The 24651-nt window shown below is 37.5% G+C and overlaps 1 protein-coding gene across 4 annotated transcripts; it reads right to left on the reverse strand.

Moving 5' to 3' along the window:
- erc1a (ELKS/RAB6-interacting/CAST family member 1a) lies at positions 1 to 23933 on the reverse strand. Of its 4 annotated transcripts, XM_053505888.1 has the most exons (20): positions 23759 to 23933; positions 21432 to 22294; positions 16325 to 16702; positions 15907 to 15981; positions 15296 to 15451; positions 14327 to 14494; positions 14073 to 14240; positions 13839 to 13976; positions 13547 to 13687; positions 11956 to 12096; positions 11593 to 11786; positions 11302 to 11313; positions 10866 to 10953; positions 10590 to 10721; positions 9639 to 9799; positions 6841 to 6988; positions 6027 to 6128; positions 5374 to 5431; positions 3050 to 3217; positions 1 to 1266 (listed from the first exon to the last, which is right to left on the reverse strand). In XM_053505888.1, the coding sequence occupies exons 2-18, from the start codon at positions 22116 to 22118 to the stop codon at positions 5405 to 5407; spliced, it is 2916 nt and encodes a 971-aa protein (XP_053361863.1). In that variant the 5' UTR covers positions 22119 to 22294; positions 23759 to 23933; the 3' UTR covers positions 1 to 1266; positions 3050 to 3217; positions 5374 to 5404. The 4 variants fall into 4 exon arrangements, with proteins under 4 accessions (XP_053361863.1, XP_053361864.1, XP_053361861.1 ...); XM_053505889.1 differs by lacking the exon at positions 11302 to 11313; XM_053505886.1 differs by lacking the exon at positions 5374 to 5431.
- Positions 23934 to 24651: the final 718 nt, after the last annotated feature.

Here is a 24651-nt window from a genome sequence, read left to right on the forward strand (position 1 = left end):
CATACACATTTATACAAATTCAGAACGCTCATACCCGTGTCTTTTCATCTTTTATCATCACTTTGTTTGTTTTGTTTTGTTTTTAAGGAGCACTATCTTTTTTTTTTCAATACACAAAGACAATAGGCCACAAATGCAACAAAAAAAAATTACTGCAAGAAAGACCGAATGACATTACCATTTAGGAGAGAACATAAAACCAGCAATGTGCTCTCCTAAATCAGACATCTAGATGTGGCAGGATGATTTCTGGAGCCTATTTTACTGTAATAGTTGCTACAGTGAATCTCTGTGCTTCTTCTGTCTATACAGAGAAATAGTAACACTTAAATCGAAAGCTCACAGCCACCTCACGAGAGTTGTATGACTGTCATGAACACTACAAAAACACATCGTACACATCATATGTCTATTGATTTTAGCAGCTGTTACATCGGATTTAAATGACATGTGTACAGTACCTGATTTTGCACCACTGACAAAACGTCGTAGGTGGTGAAATGATGTTTCTCATTCAACACTTGTATAATGCTTATGTCCTAAAGGTCTTCGGTTTTCAAAAGAAGCGTACAACCAGTAAAGAAAGTGCAAGAAGGTAGCTACCTAAACGGCAACGAGTTAATGCAAGTCTCACAAGTCTAACAGCAGATGCAGCTGTCAAATTAGCATAATATATATAGATATATGTTTGGCATTCAATTTACTTTTTAAATGTTTACATAGCACCACCCATCACATTGCAGGGCATTCTAAGTCTGTAATCAACCATGACGATGTAACACAGTAATCAAAAGTAGAAAATGAAAAAAATAAATAATAATAATAATGCATTCACAACACAGCTACTGTAAGACTGCTGAATTTGACAACTGCACCAGCATTTAAGCCCCATTGAGGACGGTTTGGATAAATATATATCTATATATATGTTTTGTTTTTCTTTTACTTCTTTTAATGGGGATTTGCAGGAATGTTGACTGATGATACACAATTGAGAGACCAACAAACCAAAAACTCCTGATTGGGGCTTTTAAGACAAGGAGATGACTATTTTAGGCTTGTTGTGCTCTGTAGATCATAGGATAAAGGCTGAGAGGAGAGGAGAGAAGAGGAGAAGAGAGGAGAGGGCAGAGATGGTTCCTGGAGAGAGGAGGGTTAGATCACAGCTGACGGTTCCTGGAATTAAAGGTCCATTTAGTGCTGTTCTTAAAGGAGACCAGGTCACAGTCCCAGCTTTAGTCTGACTCTCACCACCCCAGGCGCCATCTGAATAAATAAATGAAAGAAAATGAACAGTATGTTAATCCAACATTTTCAAACCGTATAATGAACAGCACTGTTTTTATAACTACTGGTTGTTGGAACAAGGTCTTTAGTCGTAAAGCATGTTTATTTTGCTCACATAGCCGTGTTTTGATGTTGGAGTCAGGGCAGCAGCATGGATGCGCTTAACTAAAGTATCCATCATCCAGTCATGTCCATGATCACTATCACCTTTGTTTAGTTATGTTCTGTCTATTTAAGGTTCTGTTTTGAATCCATGTTCATAACTCTGCTGCAGAAGCATACTGCACGTTGTTGTGTGTTCCATAACTCTATGTGTTTTTGCCACAGTTTACAGGTTTATGTTTCTGATTCCTGTGTACATTCTACTGTTTATCTGTAGTATATTAATAAAAGATTTGCATCTACTTTACCCCCTTAACCTGACAGCTGAGTATATTTTTGTCCTTTCTTAACTGTTTGAACCTGCAAATGCCAGCAAACAGAACTTGCTGGGTTGCTAGGTTTCAGCCACCCCAACTGCATCACTTACAGGTGCATCTCAATAAATTAGAATATCATCAATAAGTTGATTTATTTAAGAAATTCAATTTAAGAAGTGAAACTCCTATATTTCACAGATTCATTACACACAAACTGATATATTTTAATAGTTTTTATTTCTTTAAATTTTGATGATTATGGCTTACAGCTAATAAAAATCCCAAATTTAATATCTTTGCGGTTTAGGTTGGGCAAGTTTGCTGGCCAATCAAGCACAGGGATACAATGGTCCTTAAACTGGGTGTTAGTACTTTTGACTGTGTGGGCAGGTGCCAGGTCCTGCTGAAAAATGAATTCACCATCTCCATAAAGCTGGTCAGCAGAGAAAAGCACAAACTGTTTTAAAAATTTAATGATTAATTAAAACTTAAAACGTCAATGATCTTCTTCTAAACAGCTGTCAAGTCAGCAGTCATCCCCATGATTAAGTCTACTGAAGCAGACTGAGAGACCTTTTAATGGCAGAGAAAACATTTGCAGTTGTTTTGAGTTAATTAGCTAATTAGAGTGTGAAACACTATCGAACAATTTTATTGTCCAATATTGAACATTTTCACAATATTCTAATTTTCTGAGATACCGAATTTTGGGTTTTCGTTAGCTATAAGCCAAAATCACGAAAATTAAAAGAAATAAACACTTGAAATACATCAGTCTGTGTGTAATGAATCTATACAATATATGAGTTTCACTTTATGGATTGACTTACTGAAATAAATAAACTTCTTGATGACTTTTTTATTATGTTCCAATAAAATGTGCCTTTGTTTGTGGCCAAGGATTATTTTTAAAAAAATTATCCGATCCTGGCAACCCTGATTTAAACTATTCTGTCCACTGCTTCATTTCACTTAAAACATTCATAGGAAGCAAGCTTAAATAGAACAGTGTGATTCTTACTCCAATGGATCTTCATTAGCATTTGCAGTTGCAATGGCCATTTGTTTTCACTGTAAAGTAAAATCAGCTTTAATCACACTGTTGTGCGATTGCACAAGATCCAGAAATAAGAGGAATCAATAAAACATCAGGATATATTTGTATTTTTGTCTGAAATTAAACTGTATGGCTTTGTGAATCAGGACATTATAAAGACTAACATTTGGTGAACGGGTGAATGAATGGTGGGCTCTCCCACACCTTCCCAATAGACAAGCATTTCACAAGATTAACGGTTGAAATGATGTCTCTATTACAAATATCTTCTGCAGTAATTACTTACCAGTAATTTTTGGTGTGCAGGCCCTGTCTGAGGATGGGGAGAGTTGGTTAGAATGAATTTGTACAGAAACAGATGTGGAATATTGGGTGGCTCCTCTCTGGCTGTACAGTGTAGTCAGGTGGCTAATCTGGAGCTCCTGTGCACTGCAGCTCTCCGCCCAGCTTTAATCTACACACACAGTAAACTATTAATCACACACTAGACAATTATGGAGAGCGTAGGTTTGTATCATAGCTAAGCATTTAATTCTGTTATAGTTTTCATGCACTGAGAGCATTCTGCACTACCATCTGAGAACAAACAGGGTCAGATCAAGATCACTAAGGGTAACTGAAGATGCTCAGTAACGACAGGACACATTGACATGCATTTCAACACGGAAACACATGCTTCTGGAGTGTGCAAACATGACACAAAACCTCTGAGACCAAGCTGAGGTAATAGGGAATTAATTCCAGCTCAAATGGCATGTTCATTGCTTTCATACCACGAGTAAACTTAAAATATTCATGTTATTTTTGAAAGAGATCATGTTTTAGGAGCATGCTGTTAAGTAATACAGGGCTAAAATTGTCACAGTTTTATTTTTATCCTGTGTCCTGGATTAATTTTTGATTAATGTTGAGTTTATCCATAAACAGTGAATATAAATTGATTTAAAAGAATGTAAAAAAATATTTAAAAGACATTTCTTATTAAATGTTTAATATATTTTATTAAGTCAGCTTATTTATTATTAGTTATATTTGAATGTCTTTCTAAAAAGCAGGTCTGACAGTAGTCTTAGCTGCAGATTTTATCACACATTTATATTAATGCGCAGTTTCTAATATATTATCATTTCTGGAATAACAGCTTATTCAACGGGTTAAGTATAGCACACAGACCATATAATTTATGACATTTAAGAATTAAAAACCTATAATTTTACAGAAGGTGCCTGTATGGAGACATTTACTTAGCATTTAAGGAAGGAGTCTCCAGTATCAGCACTTTATAAATAATGGTCAATAGGTTTTCCAACATGGGAGAGTATTCATGACAGGGGTCCAAAGTTTACCACATTATATATATATATATATATATATATATATATATATATATATATATATATATATAATGTATATATATATAGTGACTATATATAAATCTATTTCAGATATTTGAACTTGCTGTGACCTTGACCTTGTTGGAATCAATTTCAAAATCTATTCAATTATCTCCTGCTTACAAAGACAACTGCATATAAATTCTACAATCAGTCAATCACTTGTTCATAAGTTTGTGCTAACAAGAATCTTGGAAAGATGCATGCATGGACAGACAGACACAAAGACAACCAAAAACAATCAGAAAAAGAAGAACTGTTTAGTTTATAGCTGTAATAACAAAATTAATAACAGAAGCTAGGTCGTCTGGTAGATGTTCAATGACATTCAATGTCATTAAACATTCAGAAATTTATGAGTGACATGAGTGTCATTAATTAATACATTTGAAAATTGACGTGGTATAATAGGACTAAAACACTCTGGGACATGCTGTTATACCAATATAACAGCACACACTATTGTACATATTCCTTAATGTCCCAATAATTAATTAGCTGTTTAGCGTTCGTTAAGGACACCTTATTGCAAAGCACCTTGATGTAGTGTATCCTTGGATATTTGACATTTAACACAAGCTAATGGCAAAAACAGTCTTTCAGTACCTCCATAAGTATTAAATGTCATATTCCTTATTATGAGATAGCTTTCTCTGCGTGCCATACAGAAACCATGAGAGATGCTTGAATTATGTAGCACACAGCTTTGCCACCATGACTGGGTTGCCGCAATGTTTTTAGCACTGTCATTTTAAAAGGTTACATCAGTACTAATATAAACTGTGCCCTTAATTAACGGGGTGAGACAAATTTGTTTGGACGTGAAGTGGAGGAAATGGAGAAAGACAGCAAGCGAGTGTTTCATGCAGATCCAAAAGAGCATAAAAATGACAGACTAAATAACATAAAGGGCAATGAGATATACAGGACACATTTCAGCAGCACGAAGACGGAGTTCTCAGTTGTTAGCAAAATATTTAGTTGGAAACACAATAGCCTTTGAAATGAAAATGGAAATATTTGGTATGCCAAAAAAATAATGCTTTGTTTATTCTTCTCTAAAAGACTGGTACAAATGATGGATTGAATTGTTATGGAGGTTAATAAATGTGTGTCATTGAATGTTCTTGCATGGGTATGACAGGAACAGCATGACATGGGGGAGAAAAGGGCTGCTGAGGTTGGCTTTTTATACAAACATCAAACAAGTGCTCACCCTTCTAAAACAAAAATGGCTGCCAGAGCGACTACGCCCAAATGCCCTCCTCATCATCCTATTGGTTAAGATGGCAGGGGTTCAGCCAAGTGCAGCATGGGAAAGAAGATCCGGTTAGTGTGTGAACAGTTCCAGGTAGAAGTGACTGCCAAATAAAGACCCAGGATCAGTTTGGCATGTTTTAGCACTTCAAATAATACTTCACATTATTTTGAATTCTAAAACTGATCCTGGATCTGGACTTGGTGACAACTTCTACTGATGTGAATCAGAGAAACACCTGTAGCTTTGAGAAGTCATGATTTACTGAGAGATGAGTCTGGATCACAGTTGGAATCAGTTCCATTTTATTTAATGTGCTAAAAGGATTGAAAGGGAAACTGACACCTGTATGAAGAAGGTATCCATTTCCAATTCAAATACCGAAAAGAAATATACTGCAAAAAAGCAGCATTTAAATGGAAATGACCTCAGCTCTGATCAGGGGTCTGCTACCTTAAAATGACTTGCTATGAATGGGAAATCTTTATGAACATTTTATAGTCATCCATATTAAAATGCTGAGATATTAAATAATAAAGGGAAAAACAGGATGATGGCAATGGCAGAGTATGATCAATTTGAGGAACTGTGTCTGGGCAGTGGATTATGACCTGATCAGGGGATTTCGGAGCTTTGTGGTTGGTCTGGTCGGCTGGCGTTTTCAGATGGCCATCATCATAGTTATCTGCCATGAGCTTCATCCGATTCTGTGTCTAGGAGAAAAGAGAGGTGCAGGTATGAGGGAAAAATCAAGAAAAAGAAATTAGAAAAAATGCCAGAGAAGAAAAGGACAGATAAAAAAACAGGGGAAAATATAATAAAAAACAGATATGGAATATAGTAATAAGGCTAGTGTGCTATTGCAAAGAGGAGTGGGCCACTGGATTTAGATACAGGTGAGGTAATTACATTGATTACATTTTTTACCTTACCACTGAAGCTGCTATGATGCGATATACACCATATGACCAACGTTGTTTAAAATTAGAGGAAGGTCTACAATTTAACAATGCTGCTGATGATGATGAAATTGCAAAGGACTATTTGAAAAGTTAGGGGTAAATCATCTTGCCAGTTATCTATACTTCAGAATTTTTTTTTTGTTGACGTTCAAGTATTGGAATAAATTCTAATTAATAAAAATGGATTTATAATAAAAATCCTCTTAAATCAGTGCATCAATCTAAATCTTCCAAATCGGTAAACATCTATTATTGCACAGCTCAGATGACAGCATTTGGAAAACGATTCTCACACAAAAAGAAGCCGACAAGCTGAAGCCCAGCTGTATTATCTCGTTTATCATTAAGCATTAAACAAAATGGTTTGTGGTGGCAACCAGACAAACATCTTGACTCATCTTCCACAAGCACAAACACACACAAACAGAGTATCTCAGGCAGAGCCCTATAACACAGTCAGTACCTGCTGTTTGAGCTGCTGCACCAGCCGGTCCTTCTCCCTTCGTAGCTGCGCCACTTCCTCATGCGTCTTTTTCTTCTTGGATGAGGACAGCTCCAGCAGGGCAATGTTAGCATCCTTCTCACTGATTGCAGCCAACAGAGCCTCCTGTCTACAGGACATAGTTATTGTCACTTTAAAAGAGTGCAAGTCAAATGATACTTCAGTTAAATCCCTCACAGCACAATATCCCCTTACGACACTCACATTACGACTGGCTGTACCCAAACTGTAACACACTGTCAGAGTTTTACATTGCAAGTGACCTATTTTTTAGCAAATTCATGCATATATAAAATTAAAAGCATCTTTATGCTACATTTTCTAAACATAACGTGTCAGATAGTTCCCAATGAGTACAGCAGAAGTATGACTCATTTTCTGCTTCTGTTATCTCTGCACAAACATTCGAAGAGAGTGACTCCCACAAGCCACTAATGAAACGCATGCCTTTTTAAAGTTTAATTCATCACCCTTTTTTGACACATAGATGGCAATGCATGACTCAACACCCCAGCTAAATCGTGCAAAAAGCATCTTATTCTTCATATTATATCAGCTTTCCCACTCTTATTTAAGAATTTATTTTAGGACTTTTTTAGCAGGACATAAAGCTCTTGCTCAACGATGATTATCTGACTGATTCTTATTTATTACTTTTTTTTTACATTATCATTATTATTACTATTATTATTAACATTAAACATCAAAATATACAATTCTTGCAACAACACACTAATCCAGTGCTGTTAAACTACAGTCTAGAAGGGCCAGTGCCTAGCAGTTTGTAATTCACAAACACACAGACTAAACTTGGCAATTATCAGATTAGATGAAACAGCTCTGTTTGCATAAAAGACTTACCAAATTGTGGGATACTTATACTCTAGGATTGAATTTATAGAGTCCTGCACTACTACAGTAACTAAAACACACAAAATTGCACACATGATTTCTAAAGCCAATTATTATTACTTGCGCACAGGTTATAGAAGTGATGTATGCAGACTTGCTCTCTGTTAGAGCATATACATATACAAGATTCAAGATTCAAAGAACTTTATTAATCCCAAAGGGAAACTGCTTAAACATGCATGATACCTAGACAAAAATAAAGGTTTCAAAATGATTATGAAATATTGTTTTGCCTGTCACTGTAGATTTGGAGGCAAAAAATAACACCACAATATGTATCCACAGGTAAAGTGAGACATCACATCATGTTCTAGTGAATGTCTCAAAAACAGGCAACTTTAAAAATATATATATAATAAAAGAATAGGTTACATTACAACATTGTGATACTGGTAATTAAATATTTTCAAACCTGTCAAGTCTCTTTTTACTCCCTCACTAACGAGACATTTTTTTGTTGCTGACATTCTGTAATTTTTCTCACTTTCCGTGAAAGTGTGCAAAAAATGTGCAATTCGTTTTTTCTTATAAATGTACATTTATAGTAAAGCTATATGAAGTACTGTTATTCAATCTGTAGTGAGTCAGTGCTGTGACACATAAAACATGATTTTCAGACTTATATGTAATAATATATTATCATCACAGACACACAGTACAAGGCATTACCATTATGTTGAGGGTATATTATTCTTAAAATAAATTAAAAATGCCTTATTACATTTCTAGCGCAGAGGTCTCCAAATTCCTACAGGTTATATACAGTACTGCAGCTTTACAGTACATCACCTCTAAGCTAACAAGTAACTAGGATTGTATATAAAAGGAACATCTCACAAAATCATCTCAAATTTATTGGGTATTCATCAGGAATAAATACCCTAAACTATGCTATTAAAGTGACATAATAGCACTTTATACTTTTCCAGGATGAATTTAAAGTGGAACCTCGGATTTTTAATAAATTTTGACTTAAAAAAACAAGCAAGCCTTGGTTTACGAGTACCGAGTATCATTTTTTAGACAAAACAGTCTTACTGTTAATGTGTGTTTGTGTGTTTTTGTGTTCAAATAAGAGAGGAGAAAGGTTTACTATGTAAAGATGAGAAGGGGAAGGTTGATTCCTCCTCTCACTTCACACACATACACACACAGCGCCTGCGCACATAAATGGCAACACTTATCTGTCGAGATTTATTTGTACTTTTTTTAAAGGTAAAGTGCAGGTTAATTTGTTTTTACTTGTTTTTTTACTTTATATTTTGTATTAATTATTTTTATGTATTTATTTTTTTGGGCTGTGGAACGAATAATTTGAGTTTCCATTATTCCTTATAGGGATAATTTGCTTTGATTTATGAGTGTTTTAAATACAAAACATTTTTTATTGCTTATATAAATTATTATATAAAAAAACATTAAAAAATATATATTTTTTTTTATATTATTTTATTATTAATGTGAAGCACTTTGGAGCATTCTTGTTGTTAAAGTGCTATACAAATAAAGTTGAGTTGACCTGAGAAATATTTTTACTCAAATTTCATAAATCTCCTTACACTAATCAGCCATAATCTTAACACTACCTCCAAGTGAATTTCATAATATTAATTAACATTATATGATAGGAAACTGGCAACAGAATCATGGTCACCCAAGGCCCTGCTCCCACGGGGACTAAAGGCCAGAAGGCTATGCATGAGGCTCATGAAAGATCTTAGCTCTCAAGCCAATCAGCATTCATGGAATGCCCCAATCCTGCAGCATCCTGAAAGACTAACAAGTGCTGCAAAGGCTTTACAACAACAATGCATATTATTGTGGACTACACTAGCTGTGTGACTTACTTCATCTCCAAAACTTCTTCCAGATGTCTCCTCCTCTCAGCCCTTAGCGTGGTCAGATGGGCCTCCTTCTCAGCCAGAGATTGCTGGGTGGATGACATCTTGGCTTTCATGGACTCAAGCTCCTGCTTTACCTTCTCCATTGCCCCAAGCAGCTCCTCCATCTGTTTAACAGACAGGTAGACAGACATACAAAGGCAGACAGACAGAGCTGTATATCATAAACAACCATTAATTCCAGGTTTATTCAAAATTAAGCCTTAATTAAAGCCAGAGAGACAAATCTTTAGCCTTGTAAGTGGATACTGATGTACAAGATCAAATGATCTACAGTATTCTTAGGTGAACACTTTGAATCCTGAAAAGCACCAATAAAGTCGATTAAACTAAATCAGAAGTGCTATTTTTACTCAGCTATTTTGTGAGGGTTTAAAAGTATGCCATAATAAAGTAAATATACCTTAGACATGATATAATATTTAAAATACAGTAGCAAGCTTTTTTAAAAACCCTAAAAAAATCCCCAGACTACAGATCCTTGTGGGAGAGCCTCGGAATAGGCCAACTGGGAGCCCAGGGGGTCCAAAATTGCCCAAATTACTTTAATTCCCTTCTCACACACTCTCCTCTGAGGCTTTCCTGTTTCGTCGAGCTGCTCACACCATGACACAATCAACTCTGGTTGAGAAACCTCATTTCCACTGCCTATACAGTACCAGTCAAAAGTTTAAAGAGAGTGCCTGTAGAATTAAATAAAAATCAGGAAAGACCATGGAATCAAAAGGTATTTCCAAACATTTGACCTGTTGTGTATCTTTCACCATATTTTTGGACACGTCTAACAATTCATGCTCATCATTTTAATTTGAAATTTAGATTTTTGATGACAAAGTCTAACATTTAATATACTTTATATGTGTGATTTTTACATTACGGATCTCTTATCTTCCAAACCTGTTTTTCCTGATGAGTCCGTGCCGCCTCCTCTTGCGCCAATACCATCTCTCTCTCTGCCGTCATCTGTACACTCTCTCTCAACGCCTCCTCCAGCTCCTCAATGCGTTCCGCCTTCTGCCGCAAAGACTCCTGTTAGGGAAGAACTACAGTTCAGAAAAGTGCAAAACCTACAACTGCATCCAAAATGGGTCTCTTATTGCCTTCACAGTGATTAGAACCAAGCTGTTTTGGATTCAATCATTGAAATTGATGATTGTGTTTTCTTCTCCTCACCTGCTGTGGGCCATCATTAGCACTGCGGCCTTTGCCAGCTGCCTCCCTAAGTTTCCCAGGCAGCTTCTTGCCCTGCTCCTTGATCTGCCTGGGAGAGGATAAAGCATAATGAGTATGAGAAACAGACATTGGTATAATTGATAAGTATCACTTTGAATGCTCTTTGGTATATGACAATATTTTGGGAAGAAATGCAGCACAGTATACTGTGCTTACATTATTACTTATTTGATGCTTTGGGCTATAGCATCATTTTCTTTTATTTAATATGTAACACTATCTCATTCAAACTTATCCGTTAGAAAATTTGTTCTTTTTGCATGAGGGTGAAAGGTCCAAAAATATGCATACACATACAGTTCAACTAGAGGTTCCATTAGCTGGTCCTGAGCATGAATGTAAGCTGTTAAGATGCACATGTACTGTTTGCACTAACCTGGAAGCCACACTACATGCAGAATTCCAGATGACAAAGTGAAAAGAAGAGAGACAAGAGCAGAAGTTCAAATGCTACTCAGCAAGAGCAGAAACTTAAAAGGGTTTTAAAATGAACTCAAGAGGGAGGAAGGTGCTCCAGTAAATACAACGCCACCATTAGATTGAAAAGAAAGAAAATGTTTTTGACAATAATGAATGCTTTCACACTGCCTCTAAAGCAAACAAAGACATGAAGATGACACTGACAAAAGATTACTTTTAACATGAATGTCAACATGTGCTCACTGACCTCTCGAGCTCATTGATTTTCCTGTCTTTGTCGTTCTTCTCATTCTCCATCTGGCGTAGGATCTCTAGCAGCCGGTCGACTTCAGCTTGGGCCTTCCCAGATTCCTCTCTGTGCCTGGCCACATCAGCTTCTAGTGAGGCAATTCGCTTGGAGAGCTCTGAGTTGGCCTGTGCCTCGACAGCTGCGTTTTGGGCCTGAACGGATCAGCCAGATGTCAACAGTTTGATTATTATGTGTGACTTAACATTCAACAGTATCTATGCCATTATCATCTTCAAATTCCACCATTACTAACAGTATCATCATTAGTAATAACACCCATTCCCACTTCGCCAACTCCACTTTTCTCTGACCCTCTCTTACCCTCTTTAGCTGGTTCTCCAATTTAGAGCACTCTTCCCTCCTTTGCTCAAGAGCAATCTCCAGAGTTTTCAGTTTGGAGTCTTTTTTTAGTCCAGATGAGGCTAAGGACAATGCATGCTCTTTAAGGTCCAGCAAAGAATTCTGCACAGACAATAATAAATTTAATTCATTTAAGCCGTCATCGCTGAACGATGGTTGGCTGCAGTGACCTATAATGTCACGCCAGCGGTCATTGCTGTAAGGGAAAGATACTTGACTGAGGACCCTAACCTTTTTGCCCAATACATACTTATACCCTACAGGCAATTTGGAAATGCCAATTAGCCTATTAGCAACAGTCTTTGGACTGTGGGGCAAACCAGAGCACCTGTTGGAAACCCACAAAGCACAGGGAGATCATGTAAATGCCACACACATCATTCTTAGCTAAACTGGCTAAGAATTGCCAATTTAGTTTACTGAGACTTGAATTTGGACATTAATCTGTATGTCTGAGTGCCTGGTTTGTACAATGGTCTTAGCCAGTGCCTTTAGCATAAAATGCCTCTGTATATGCAGATAATTACACATAATATTACCTCATCATGGGTATTTTAAAACCCACTGATGCCGTATTGTGAGACAAGTTTTATATGCTGTATATTTGCAACTGAAGACAGTAAATTAATTGCATATGTATTCCCTATAATAATGCAAAAAAAAAATACATTCCTTATTGACAGCACATTTTTGTTCATATTGTTAGTTCAGGGTTAACCATCTGTTGTATGATTTATGGAATTAAACAGTAGAAGGGGCAGTCCTGGAGGGCTAGTGTTCAGGACAGTTTGTAATCCACCAAAACCAACCTGGCAATTAACAGATTAGTTGAATCAGCTATGTTTGAGCAAAAAAATAAATAAATAAAAAAACTCTGTTGGACGTTGGCTCTCAAAGATTAGATTTGCTTTGAACAGCCCTGCCTTATGGAATAAACGTTTGCATTAACGTGTGCATTTGGTAGATGGTTCTGTCACGAATTCCACCTCTCAGTGCTAACTGCGGTTCCCGGCACAGCCCACACTGTTTTTCACATCAACCAGGTCCCATCATCTGTTTGTTGCCGTACTGTGTTCAGCTGTTCTGAGTTAAATCCTCAATCTATTTATGACCTTCTTGTGCCTGAATATCTTTAGAAAACTGTATTTGTCTGACCTATGTCTTGTCCTCTGTACAGTATTTTAACATACTTATTTATTCATTTATATTTATTTGTCTCTAAAATAAAGGTTACACTGACTTAAAACAACATCAGCTGTTTGTCACACAAACCCTTTCTGCATGTTAGACAACATTGTGTGGCGATGAAAAAGCAGTTGTTTAAATTTTTTGAACGATCATGCATTCACAGGTTAAAATGTAAGCTGGAAAGTTTTGGTTTGATAAGCAGCCAAAAGTCTCCAGTTACTACCTGCCCTGTGATCAGGAGCACTCATGGATGATGAATATGAAAGAAAATTAATCCACAGCCTTAAATTGTATACCTAAAAAGTGAAAGAACAAGACAGAGTACCCTGCAGGTAATCTGAATCCTATAATCAGTAACACTTACCTCTCGGTCTGAAAGGTCCCCTTGCAGTAAGCTCACTTTCTCCTTTAGCTCTTTCAGCTCTCTCTTACTGGTGTCCAGCTCCTCAGACTTCTCCCGCTCCTCCCGGTCTCTCTGCTCCTTCAGTCGCTCAATGATTCTTTCCTGTAAACAAGTGCTAAATGTATTAAGATCTGGAGTGACACTTAGAGTTTCATACTTAATATAAAAGGCTATGTTGCAAAAATCTTTCAATATTAATGATTCGTTTCTATTATCTATGTAGGGACTATATGATATATGATTCTTTGGTTACCTTTTCAGCCAGCGAGTCCTCCAAGGTGCTTAGAACTGTATCAGTGTTGGATGTATCAGTCTGAAGAGACTTCACTCTCTCTCTCAAGCTGCTCATCTGCTTCTCTTTGTCCCTCAGTTGCTCCTGCAGGTTCTCAATCTGGAAAACCAACATATAGATATATACATTCATATTTACATACACTAGAATGAAAACAGCTTGTGCAAGAACAAACATCAAGATGTTTATTCAAACCTTTTTCTGTAGCACGTTAATTTTTCGCTCTTTGACGTCCAGCATGTCCTTAAGGTCATGGATCTCGCCATTGAGTGTGCTCTTCTCCTCAGACATGTCCTGGATCTGCTTGCTCTTTTTGTTCAGCAGCGTTTCCTTCTCCTCAAGACGCAACCTCAGCGCGTCCACCTAAAAGATTATGGAGCTAATCAATCTAAAAGAACACTTAAAAAAGATAAATTATTGGGTGGATAAACCACTGGTTGGGTTCTTACCTCTGTCTGCAAAATGGCAGCTCGCTGCTCTTTGGCAGTCAGGGATTCTTTAAGCACCTCAATGTGCTGTTTGCTATCGGAGAACTGATTGGTAAGTGTCTCAAGTTTGGTCTGGAGGCCAAGTAGCTGGGTGTCCTTTCTAGAGAGGTCTTGCTTTACTTGGTCCATCTGATTCACAGAAGAGAGTCCAGTCCAGGTTTACAAAAATCACTTCTATGTTGTAAATTAAACAGTGTTTTACAGATGGTCAAAGATCATCAGATATGCCAGCTCAGTCTATAATAATAAATGATTGTATTAAATTATTTGCACAATTGCAGAAAATGCTATAATTGGCCGAATAAACCCTTCTATGTCATGATGGATGATGGACATAAATTAAATTTTGTTAAGATACTACATGAATGAAATATTCTAAGCACTTAATATCATGACAATTTATCTTTGCCAGTTAATAACGTTGCTGGAAATGGGGATATTCTTCTGGGCCAGACTGAGGGCCTCACATCTGGAAGGTTTGTTAATAGAAAAGAAAGTCTTACAGAGTAAAAGTCTGATTACTGTCTGTGCAAATATGTACATGAGAGAAGTTAACTCCCTGCCTCAATAGTGCTACTCATGGCACATCAGTGCTCATGTAAAATATGATGGAGATACTTGGAGTGATGTAATTTATAGGGCTCATTCAAAAAATTGACATATAATTTCAATTTAACAGCAAGCAAAACTTTTCAAGGAACAACAGATGTCATAGATGGCATAAGAGTGGCGAAGTTAAACCTTTTGAAAGTTAACTACTTTAAACTACCTAACTACTTAAAATCTACTGACCAAAAGGCAATTTCTACCTGTTCTATCTTGCCTTACAAAGAAGGAAATTAATACTAGAAATAATAATGTAGGATGTAGAACTCAGAAATTAAGATCCATAAGGTCTTCATTTATAATTACACCTTGGACTTGTTCTACCTTGTTCTTCATGAACTTGGTGTGGTTGCGGTAGACCTCCATCTGCTTGACCTCCTCCTGGCGCTCCTCACAAGTGAGCATGTTACTAGAGCGCAGCATCATGACCTGGTCCTCCAGCTCCCTCAGCCCTCGCTCAAGAGAGCTGATCTGTGAGTCCTTTACACACACAATACACATAAATAACCACACATCTCACATCTGGGGCATGAATAATATGTTCTGTACTGTGTAACTTGCATGTAAAAGTCTTATATGTGTAAACAATTAAAATAAAAAAAATTGTGACCTTGAAAAACACAGGACCAACTGGGTGTTTTTATCACAATCCCACCCACCCTGCGCCATCTCCCATGTTGGAGTGCAGTGTAGGCACTGCTCATGAACACAACATAATTCTTTAATAAATATGTGTTTCTTAATACAAGTCTCATCTAAAATAGTGATCCCTCATTAGCCCCTTTAAAGTCTTACTATTTAATAATGCAGGCTAATGATAATGGAAAAAACTAATGAGAAAACTATGTACTCATGACAGTGAGTCTTGAATGCACGTCTGCTCCTGGGAGGTGAAGAGGTTAAGTAATATTGCCCAAAGCAGACATATGCTGTACCTTCATCTCAATAACAGTTTGCAGAGCTTTGGTTTTTGTAGACTCCGGGGTCCCTTCAAGGCGCCGATGCAGCTCCTGGAAAAAGAGGCACATGCCTGGCACTTTGTTCACACCATACCCAGAAATAGAGCTTTCAGATGTGTCATCAAACCTTCAGGGGAAACTGCGTCTGTGCTACAAATTTGGCTCAACACTTTATCACTCTGCTAGAGTCTTATGATCGCCAGAGTACTGTAAAAGCAAATAATGCAGATTCCCTGTTTCACAATGCATTTTAAAGTACAGTAATGGCTTTGTGAAAAGGAGTTACACTTTTCACATTATTTTCATTTTCTGTTTTACATAATTTTTTTATCCAATACTTTCATATTTCATATGAGCTTACGACCATTGTAACAGGAATTTAAGTGTTGCTCACTTCGCGCAAAGCCACCATCTCTTTATCACGTTGCTCCAGGAGGTTCTCCAAGTGATGTGCATGCATCTCGGCATCAGCTAGGCGGCACGTGAGCTCATGGTCCTCCTCGCTGGACTTGCTCGATGGCCCTTTGTTGTGCAACATCTCCAGCAGCTTCTTCACAGAGTCGTCACGCGCAACCAGCGTCTGCCTCTGTGTCTCCAGCCGCAGCTCCATCTCCTGAATGGTGCGGCGGAGCAGGACAAGCTCGCGAGCCTGCCTTTCTTGCTCCTCACCTGGCTCAAGTGCGAGCGGCTCCCCTGGCGGCTGGAGCAGCTGGTTCAGGTCACGTTGGATTCGCAACTCAGCCTGCAATGCCTGCACTGTGGTCTGCAGGTGCTGTAATCAAAAAGATAGGAGATTAAAGATGATAAATCATTTCCCACTGGACATGTTAGCGTTAGCAGCTATTTAAAGCGTTTCAGGACTCCAGTGAAAGCATGTCCTGAGAGAGGAATAGAAACCTCTTTACCTTGAATAAATGTATTTAAAAATGTCAAAGAGCAGTTATTACTTTCTCTCAATAAACTGTTAAAATATGCTAATATAATCAACAAATTCAAAACAAATTATGCTGCAACAATAAAGGTGTTAATGCAGATATGAGAGAAAGGTTTCTCACACTATAAAAAAACTGGTACTTATGAGTTTTCTAAAGGTTTCTGGCATTTAGACATGAAACCAATCTCTGCTATATTTATGTCCCTATCCCTGAAAGACACATTATAGAGAATTATAGAGATTTATTAAGAAGAAAATACTACTGAAAAAAAGGATATAGCATTCTAACAGCTGATCCCCATTCCTTCAATGTTAGCCAATCTGGTTTTAGCATCAACTAAAAGAAAGAACACTGCTTGAGCTTGCCATAAATCACAGCTGCATATCTTTTACTTTTCAAGAAAGGTTGAAGAAGCTGAACGCTGGAGGGATTCATAACTCTCTAAACAGCAGACATTTAAAGTACTGTACCTATTTTCAGTCTCCTGAGATGGCTGCAAACAAACCTGAATAATGGTTTATCTGACACAGAATACCATATCATACATACATACATATATATATATATATATATATATATATATATATATATATATATATATATTATGGTATGATATGGTATTCTGTGTCAGATAAACCATTATTCAGTTTTGTTTGCAGCCATATATATATATTGTCTATTTCATCACATTTAACATCTAAATAAAGAAAAATAAAGAAATAAAACATAAAGTAAGACTAAAAAATTGCTGACAAATTCGATGTGAATGCCAGGCAAGCGTAAATGTCGATGGGAGATACAGGGTGTGTTGTATAGGGTGGTGTAGTGAAGCAGACAGGAGGGTGGATGGAGCCCCCATGTGGGCCATCTGGAAACCATGGTTTATTTACCATATCTTACGGAGAAGAGTACATTTAATGCCAAGGATACCGAGGACATGAATCCTTAAAGAGTTAAATAATATAAGAGTATAAGAGAAATAAGAGAAGATAAATTACAAGTTCTTACTCCCATGACTTCTGTCCTTGATCATTAACCAGACAGTCAAGTTCAGATAAGATTATTTTCAACGGCAGCAACAGAAAAAAAAAACAGTTATTGCACAATTACTTAATCACACACACTTAGTTGCTTGATACTGGATGGTAAGTTCTAATTAAGCCCAAATAAGCATGTTGCTAAATAGCGTTTAATACTAATCAGTGTTTACATATAACGGCTCTGAACATATCAGTGTAATTTTAACTGGTACAGCGCAGCATGAGCAGCATGACAATTCCTATCCCACCAATTACACAGCCATCGTTAGCTTCCTGCACTACGCCCCTTCGTGTGTGGATGTGACAAGACAGCCATGTTGCTGTGAATCACAGTTTGAGACTAATCACTAAAATGAGAGGACTAAGAACACGGTGGCAGAGAGCGCAGCATTACTGAGAGTCAATCCGGGCACTAAAAATCAGCAAACGGACATTTTCAATTAGCAGTTCAAAGATCGTTCGCTCAGCAGTACAGGAGAACATTAGATTAGCAGAATGTGGTGTGGGAAGCAGGAATATACAGGCATGTCTGAACTAGGCAAGACTCTCACTCTCATTACACAAGGGAGCAAAGATTGTGGAACAATGCCTGATCCTAAGGCCACTTTCTTTTTCTCAGTATCATTTCAAACAATAAATCTATAGTTTCAAAACAATACAGACAGCTATCTAAACAGGAGAAGAAGGAGAAGAGTCTGGAGAAGCTGGCATGAAATGCTGCTTAAATCTCTAATAACAACGCCCTTATTAATATGAAGTATAAAGTGTGTCTGAAGTATAAACATGTCACAAAGAAAATGAGGAAAGTGTGAACAGTCAAACAGTTTATCAAAATATTTTTCTCTGAATGAAATAAATATTTAGTTTGAGCATCATTTGGAAATTATGAAACATTTGTGACTTCGAGATCTTTTTTTGACTGGTTTATTTTGCCGTCTGCGGCATGTTTGCAAAGAAACTGTCTGAAGTTTTTAATGTTACTTGGTGGTAAACAACTTGCTTGTGTAGAAAAGATTTAGTACTTTTTACCACATCAAACATGAACATTCAAGTTGTGACACACACTAATGTAATTGGATTGTGAAAAACAGGACTTTTGGTGAAATCTCTTGTGAATGAAAGTGTAACACTGGTAGATATTTACAGAATAATTCAATCACAGTACACTGCTAAGACTCATATGCAATAAAATAATGTTTTTAAGAACGCTGTACGTGTTTAAATGACGATCACAGCTGAGTCTTTCCCTTGAACATTCAAAGAGTGGATTGCCTAATACTTAAAAATCAACAGATAACTTGTTAACTTGCGGGAGAGACGCATCTGTCTGTGGAAACTGTACACACAGTCATTCACGGACACTAGTAGCACATTACAGGAACTTAACTAGGAGTTACTGCCACATCCTCCATACAGTCCTGGCCTCACTCAAAACCCCATTAAAGGAACTCCTAGGAGGCCAGTGTTTCAGACATAAAGTAGGCAGTCCAATCATGACTCCAGCATCCTAAGAAAACTTTCCACCCTAAAAAGAATTCAAGCACTAGGAAAACACTGGGATAAGTGCATTTTTGTAGCAGGGGATTATATAGAGAAATAAGGATCGTATATGTATAAATACATAGTCTTGTTTGAGATCTAACATATTCTTTATAGATTTTTGCATATAGGGGTCAAATGTAAAATCTAATGGGTTGACAGCATAATTCAGCAATATCTCGCTTCTAAGTTCAGAGCATAAAAACATGAATCATGTTAAAGTTCTTGTTAAAATCATTGTTAGTTCTGTAAATGGCAGAGGGTAATGTATTACCACACATAGAATGTGCTGCACTGAGATCACAAAAATGCTAAAACTCACCAAATTATTCAATTATTTATTTCTGATTAGCGTTATAGACCTTTTAACTTAAATTGCTTATAGTATTCTCTAGTGCAATCTCAACTCCGAGTAGGCCATCAAGAAATATGATATACAAACATTAAAGACCTTCTACAGTGTTAAGTATTATCAGTGTTACAGTTATAACTAGTGGTCGGCTTGTTGCTAAGCTACTGACTTTTGTCTGTTGGCTAGCTTGTTGCTAAGCTACCTACTTTTCTCTCCTTCTGTTGCTGTTTTCATTCCAAAACTTTGCGAGAATGTTTAATGTTCACAATAGGAGAACAGTAACAATATCCACTCAAGCCTGTTACTGTAAAAGTGCCGTTAAACTAGCTTTTTATGAGCTCTACATGCTCTGAGCAAACAAAAGGCACACTTTTATGAAAGCACACATTTTTCTCCACTTCCCACTCTTTCCCATATTGAGCATCTTGAGGTGGGAAATGACAATAATACAACTCGCAAATTACCACTTAAAAAACATGAACGCACGATTAGCCCTTGCTTTATTTCTACCTAAAGACAGCGATGCAGCAGCATTGTAGTCCTTTAGTCTGACATCTCATCTGTTCACCTGCACAGTTTGTATTAGCTAAGATCTAATGTGCTAATACCACTGTAAATAGATTGCTAACTTTGACTCCAACGTTTGCTGTTCCCAGTACTTTTGGATTATATTAAAGTTTTTATTTATACGACCTAGATTTGTACTGGAAACCAGTGTACTGGAAAATATGTGTTTATTCTTTTGTTTTTAGGAGCTAACAGTAAAACCTGACTGTTATCCCATATGAGATTGTTACTTTTTTATTCTACTAAACTAAGCACCATTGTAAATGAGGACAATCACTAATCTAACAATCACTTATTAACAAACATTCAAAAATGTTTCATCAGTATTTAATAGATTTTAGGGTGGAGGTTTTATAGATAGATAAATAGAGAAAGAAAGAGAGACAGAGAGATAGAAAGAGAGAGAGAGAATACTTTATTAATTGAAAGGTTTAACAGATTAGACTCTGTTATAGATAATACAGTAGATTCAAATCTGGTATTACCCAGCTATTATAGCATAATCACTTGATTATTAATGTCTACAGTAACAAAATAATAGCATCCATGTTTTAAACTGTGTATCAGCAACAACAACTTATTATTCATTTTCTTTTTGCTTGCCACAATTTTCTAGCCATTAAACTTTCATTTATTTTATGTGCACATCCTTACAGGTGAGAATAAAAATTATGTAAATGTAAAGCTATGGCAGTCAAAGTGAACAAGTCTCAACCTAATTGAAAACATTAAGAGATTTTTCACCCAAATGTTAAACAGCACTCTGCAATACCTCCATTAAAACACTGACTGAGAGGCTATATTTAGGAAGAACATATATATATGGATATTCTGCATATGATGGTTTATGTGGACATTATGTTAATATTGTTATGAATCACGATTACCCAGCATAAGAGATGAGCATATTTCCTGTCTTAATATATCCTGATGCAAAGGAGACACACTTCACTGTCGGGATATTCTATTCTCAAGAGATGCAGAAAATATATATTTATATAGACAAATATGAAGACACAGGAGAATCTATGAATTAAGTTAAAACATAGGATTGATTTAGTGACCCACCTGAGTTTCATCCTGAATGGCACGGTATTGCTCTTTCCAAACTGCTATCTTGGAAGCCTCGTCCTTGCGCAGCGCCCTTTCTTTCTTCAGCTCAGGGCTCCAGAAGGTCTTAATGGAGCTCATGGATGAGCTCAGTTTGCTCTCTTTCACCTCCACTTCCTTCCTCAAGAGCTCGTTCTCCCGTAACACCTCCTTCAGCTGCGCCTGCAGCTCCATGATGGTGTTGTCCCTGGCCTGGCGCAACGAATGTGGTACGGTTGATGCTGTATGGAGCTCTCCTCCAAAGCTTATGGAGTCTGTTGACACAGTAGGCACCATGGCCATGTCAGGCGTGCTCCCGGTGACTGTTCCACGCACACCATATGGGATGCTGCCCCCGAAGCGTCCGGTTGCCATGCCACCCTTCTGGATGTCGGAGGAGGTGGCAAGAGCAACCTCATTGTCACTCATGTACATGGGACCAGACGTGGCATAAGCGGCATTGAGGGACTGGATGTTCTCCATAGAAAGAGTTTTGCCCCCAGGGCCACCAGGCCCACCGCCACTGCCCCCCATGCTGTTGGTGCGGCGGTGACCCATGCGAGGTGAGCGCGGAAGCCGAGGAGATCTGCCTGAGTTACCCTGGTTGTTCCTGTTCCCACTGTGATTGCCATCCATTTTGCTCACAGAGCGAGAGCTGCCGTACATTCTGACAGACTACAACTTGTAGACCAACTGAAGATAGGACAAATATGTACCACGCCCAAGTTGTTAAACAGTCATTCTTCTTACATGTAGGATGTAAATTTGCTGCCCCCCCTTTTTTTTTGCTCCGTCTTGAGAGGATGGTCTGTCTGTGGCTAACTTGGAACACCTACTGTGCCCTGCAGAAAAATAAAAGGTACACCTTGTATATAAAAAATGCCATGCCAAAAAAATCACTGCCATGTGGGTCACTAGGATAAAAGAGACTGCACCTTTGTTCCAGCTGACTGCAGACAGATGGGCATTAAACCTTTTCTACTACATTTAATATTAAGGCCTAAGCTATGGCTTTACTCTTTAAATACAGAGACTTACCAGCAACAAATACATATAACAATTACTCAACACTGCATCTATAACATCATATAAGCTTATGAAAACATAATACATTATAAGCTACATTTTTTGCACAATTCAAAGTCACACATATTAAAAAACATCTAGATTACAAACCACCAGGTGCTGGCAATGCAATGAAAAAAAGGTGTGGTTGCACCATATTCATTACCAAGCCCATAAGAAATTTTACTATAGTTTGTATTATAGTGCACCTCAGAAATTACCACAGAGTATCAGGGTCGGTAACTATGGCACTTCAGTGGGTACCATGGTAGTACTATGGTATGTAACAATGCACTTTGGTGAGTACTATGTTAGGTATGGCACTTCAGTGGAAAGTGAGGTAGTACCATTGTGTGCCATTGTACTTATTGGGTGCCACAGTGGCTACCAATAAAATGGTATGTTTGTACATACTGTACAGTATTAGATAATACACATTACTGGTATGGTATAATACAGATACAGTACAATAAATTTTATACCATTTGAAAGTATCCTGGTACTATACTTCTGTACAGTACATGGGAGAACTATGCACCATAGTGTACTGGATCCGTTAATAAGTACTATAGTACAGGTACCATCGGAATACAGTGATATCTATAGGCCTACCATGGTAAAAAAAAAAAAATCTTTATATCTTACACATAAGTGATTTAACAAATAGTAATTGTATATTGTGGCGTTACATCACGTACAGTCCTCTGCTGTTCGTTTAAAAAACCATGCATATGATCACTACGTCAATTTCTTCAATTCGGATTCCATCATGGTTCATAAATAGCCTTTATCTAGGCGAGAGCCCTGAAACTCAGATGTGACCGGAGACGCGCGAGATGCGCAAATACGAGTGCGCGCTTTAACCCAACCTGCACAATTCTCATTCCCTTAAATGTTCCAGGTAACCTATTTTATTTTGCAGCTTGTCCCAGCTCCTAGCAGCATCCACCACTGTGGTGCAATTATTCACCTACAAGCATCCTCCCCTTGCCCTTCTCCAGCCATCCACCATTGTACCGGTTTGATTGCCTATAGTAGGTTATCCACTCCTCTCTAAAAACACACATCATATTATAATACAAGGATAACAGTGATGATAAAAAAAACATTTGTGCCCAACAAACGTTTTCGATTGACTGTTGTTAGACGAACACTGAATGATCATGCACACCCATTTCATTCATCACAGTGTAGCTCAACACAGACATAATAGCAATCAATTTCTTGGAAAATCAAATTACCATCTGTTGTTTTAATCCACGTGTTTAAATGAAATGTTGCAGCCTCCAAGTGTCCAAACTGCGCCCAAAAGGAAGAAGCCAATTTCTCTGATTTGCTTGATTTTTTTTTTTTATTATTTCATTTTTTTTTATTTGCAGACATTAGCAGCATCCTTTCCCATCAGGGCTGGAAGGAGTTCGGTGACGTAACGCCTACGCTACGCGCTCGCGACGTGCGCTTGCCGAATCTGAGTGGGCGGGGCTAACGTCATATATCATCAACACCTAGCAGAGGACTAAGGAGTGAGGACCCGCCATTTTGTAGTGTCTATTTAAACTGATGTGTGGATTACAAAAAGGTTGCTTTAAAGCACCCAGCTAAACATTTTGACACACCGTCCATTGAATTAGGAACACCTGTACATGTGCACATTTATGCAGTTAGCCAATCAGTCAGGCATGTGACAACAGCACAATGAAAAAAAAATCATAAGTATACAGGTTAAGAGCTTTAATGTTCATATAAATGAATGAAGAAAAAAACAGAATGACAAAAAGGAGTGATCATAGTGATTTTCATCATGCCATGGATGTTGATACCAGATGGGCTGGTTTTAGTATCTCGTACTGTTGAGATATAAATACTTGGGAATTTCACACACAGCAGCTCTACAGTCTACACGTAATGGTGCAAATGATCAAAGTCAAGAGATCACTGTTTGTTTGTTTGTTGGTTTTTTTATTCTGGTATTTTATGTAAACAAGCTCTGGACCTGTATCTGCATTTTCTGCCTCGCGTTGATTAAAGTGGATAGAGTATGTGAGTTCAGTTAAGTCTTTATTTGTCACATATACATTACTGCACAGTGAAATTCTTTCACCACATATGGTAACATAAATGCGGGTCAAAGCGA

This window comes from Clarias gariepinus, chromosome 10, assembly GCF_024256425.1.
Source record: "Clarias gariepinus isolate MV-2021 ecotype Netherlands chromosome 10, CGAR_prim_01v2, whole genome shotgun sequence".
NCBI lineage: Eukaryota > Metazoa > Chordata > Actinopteri > Siluriformes > Clariidae > Clarias > Clarias gariepinus.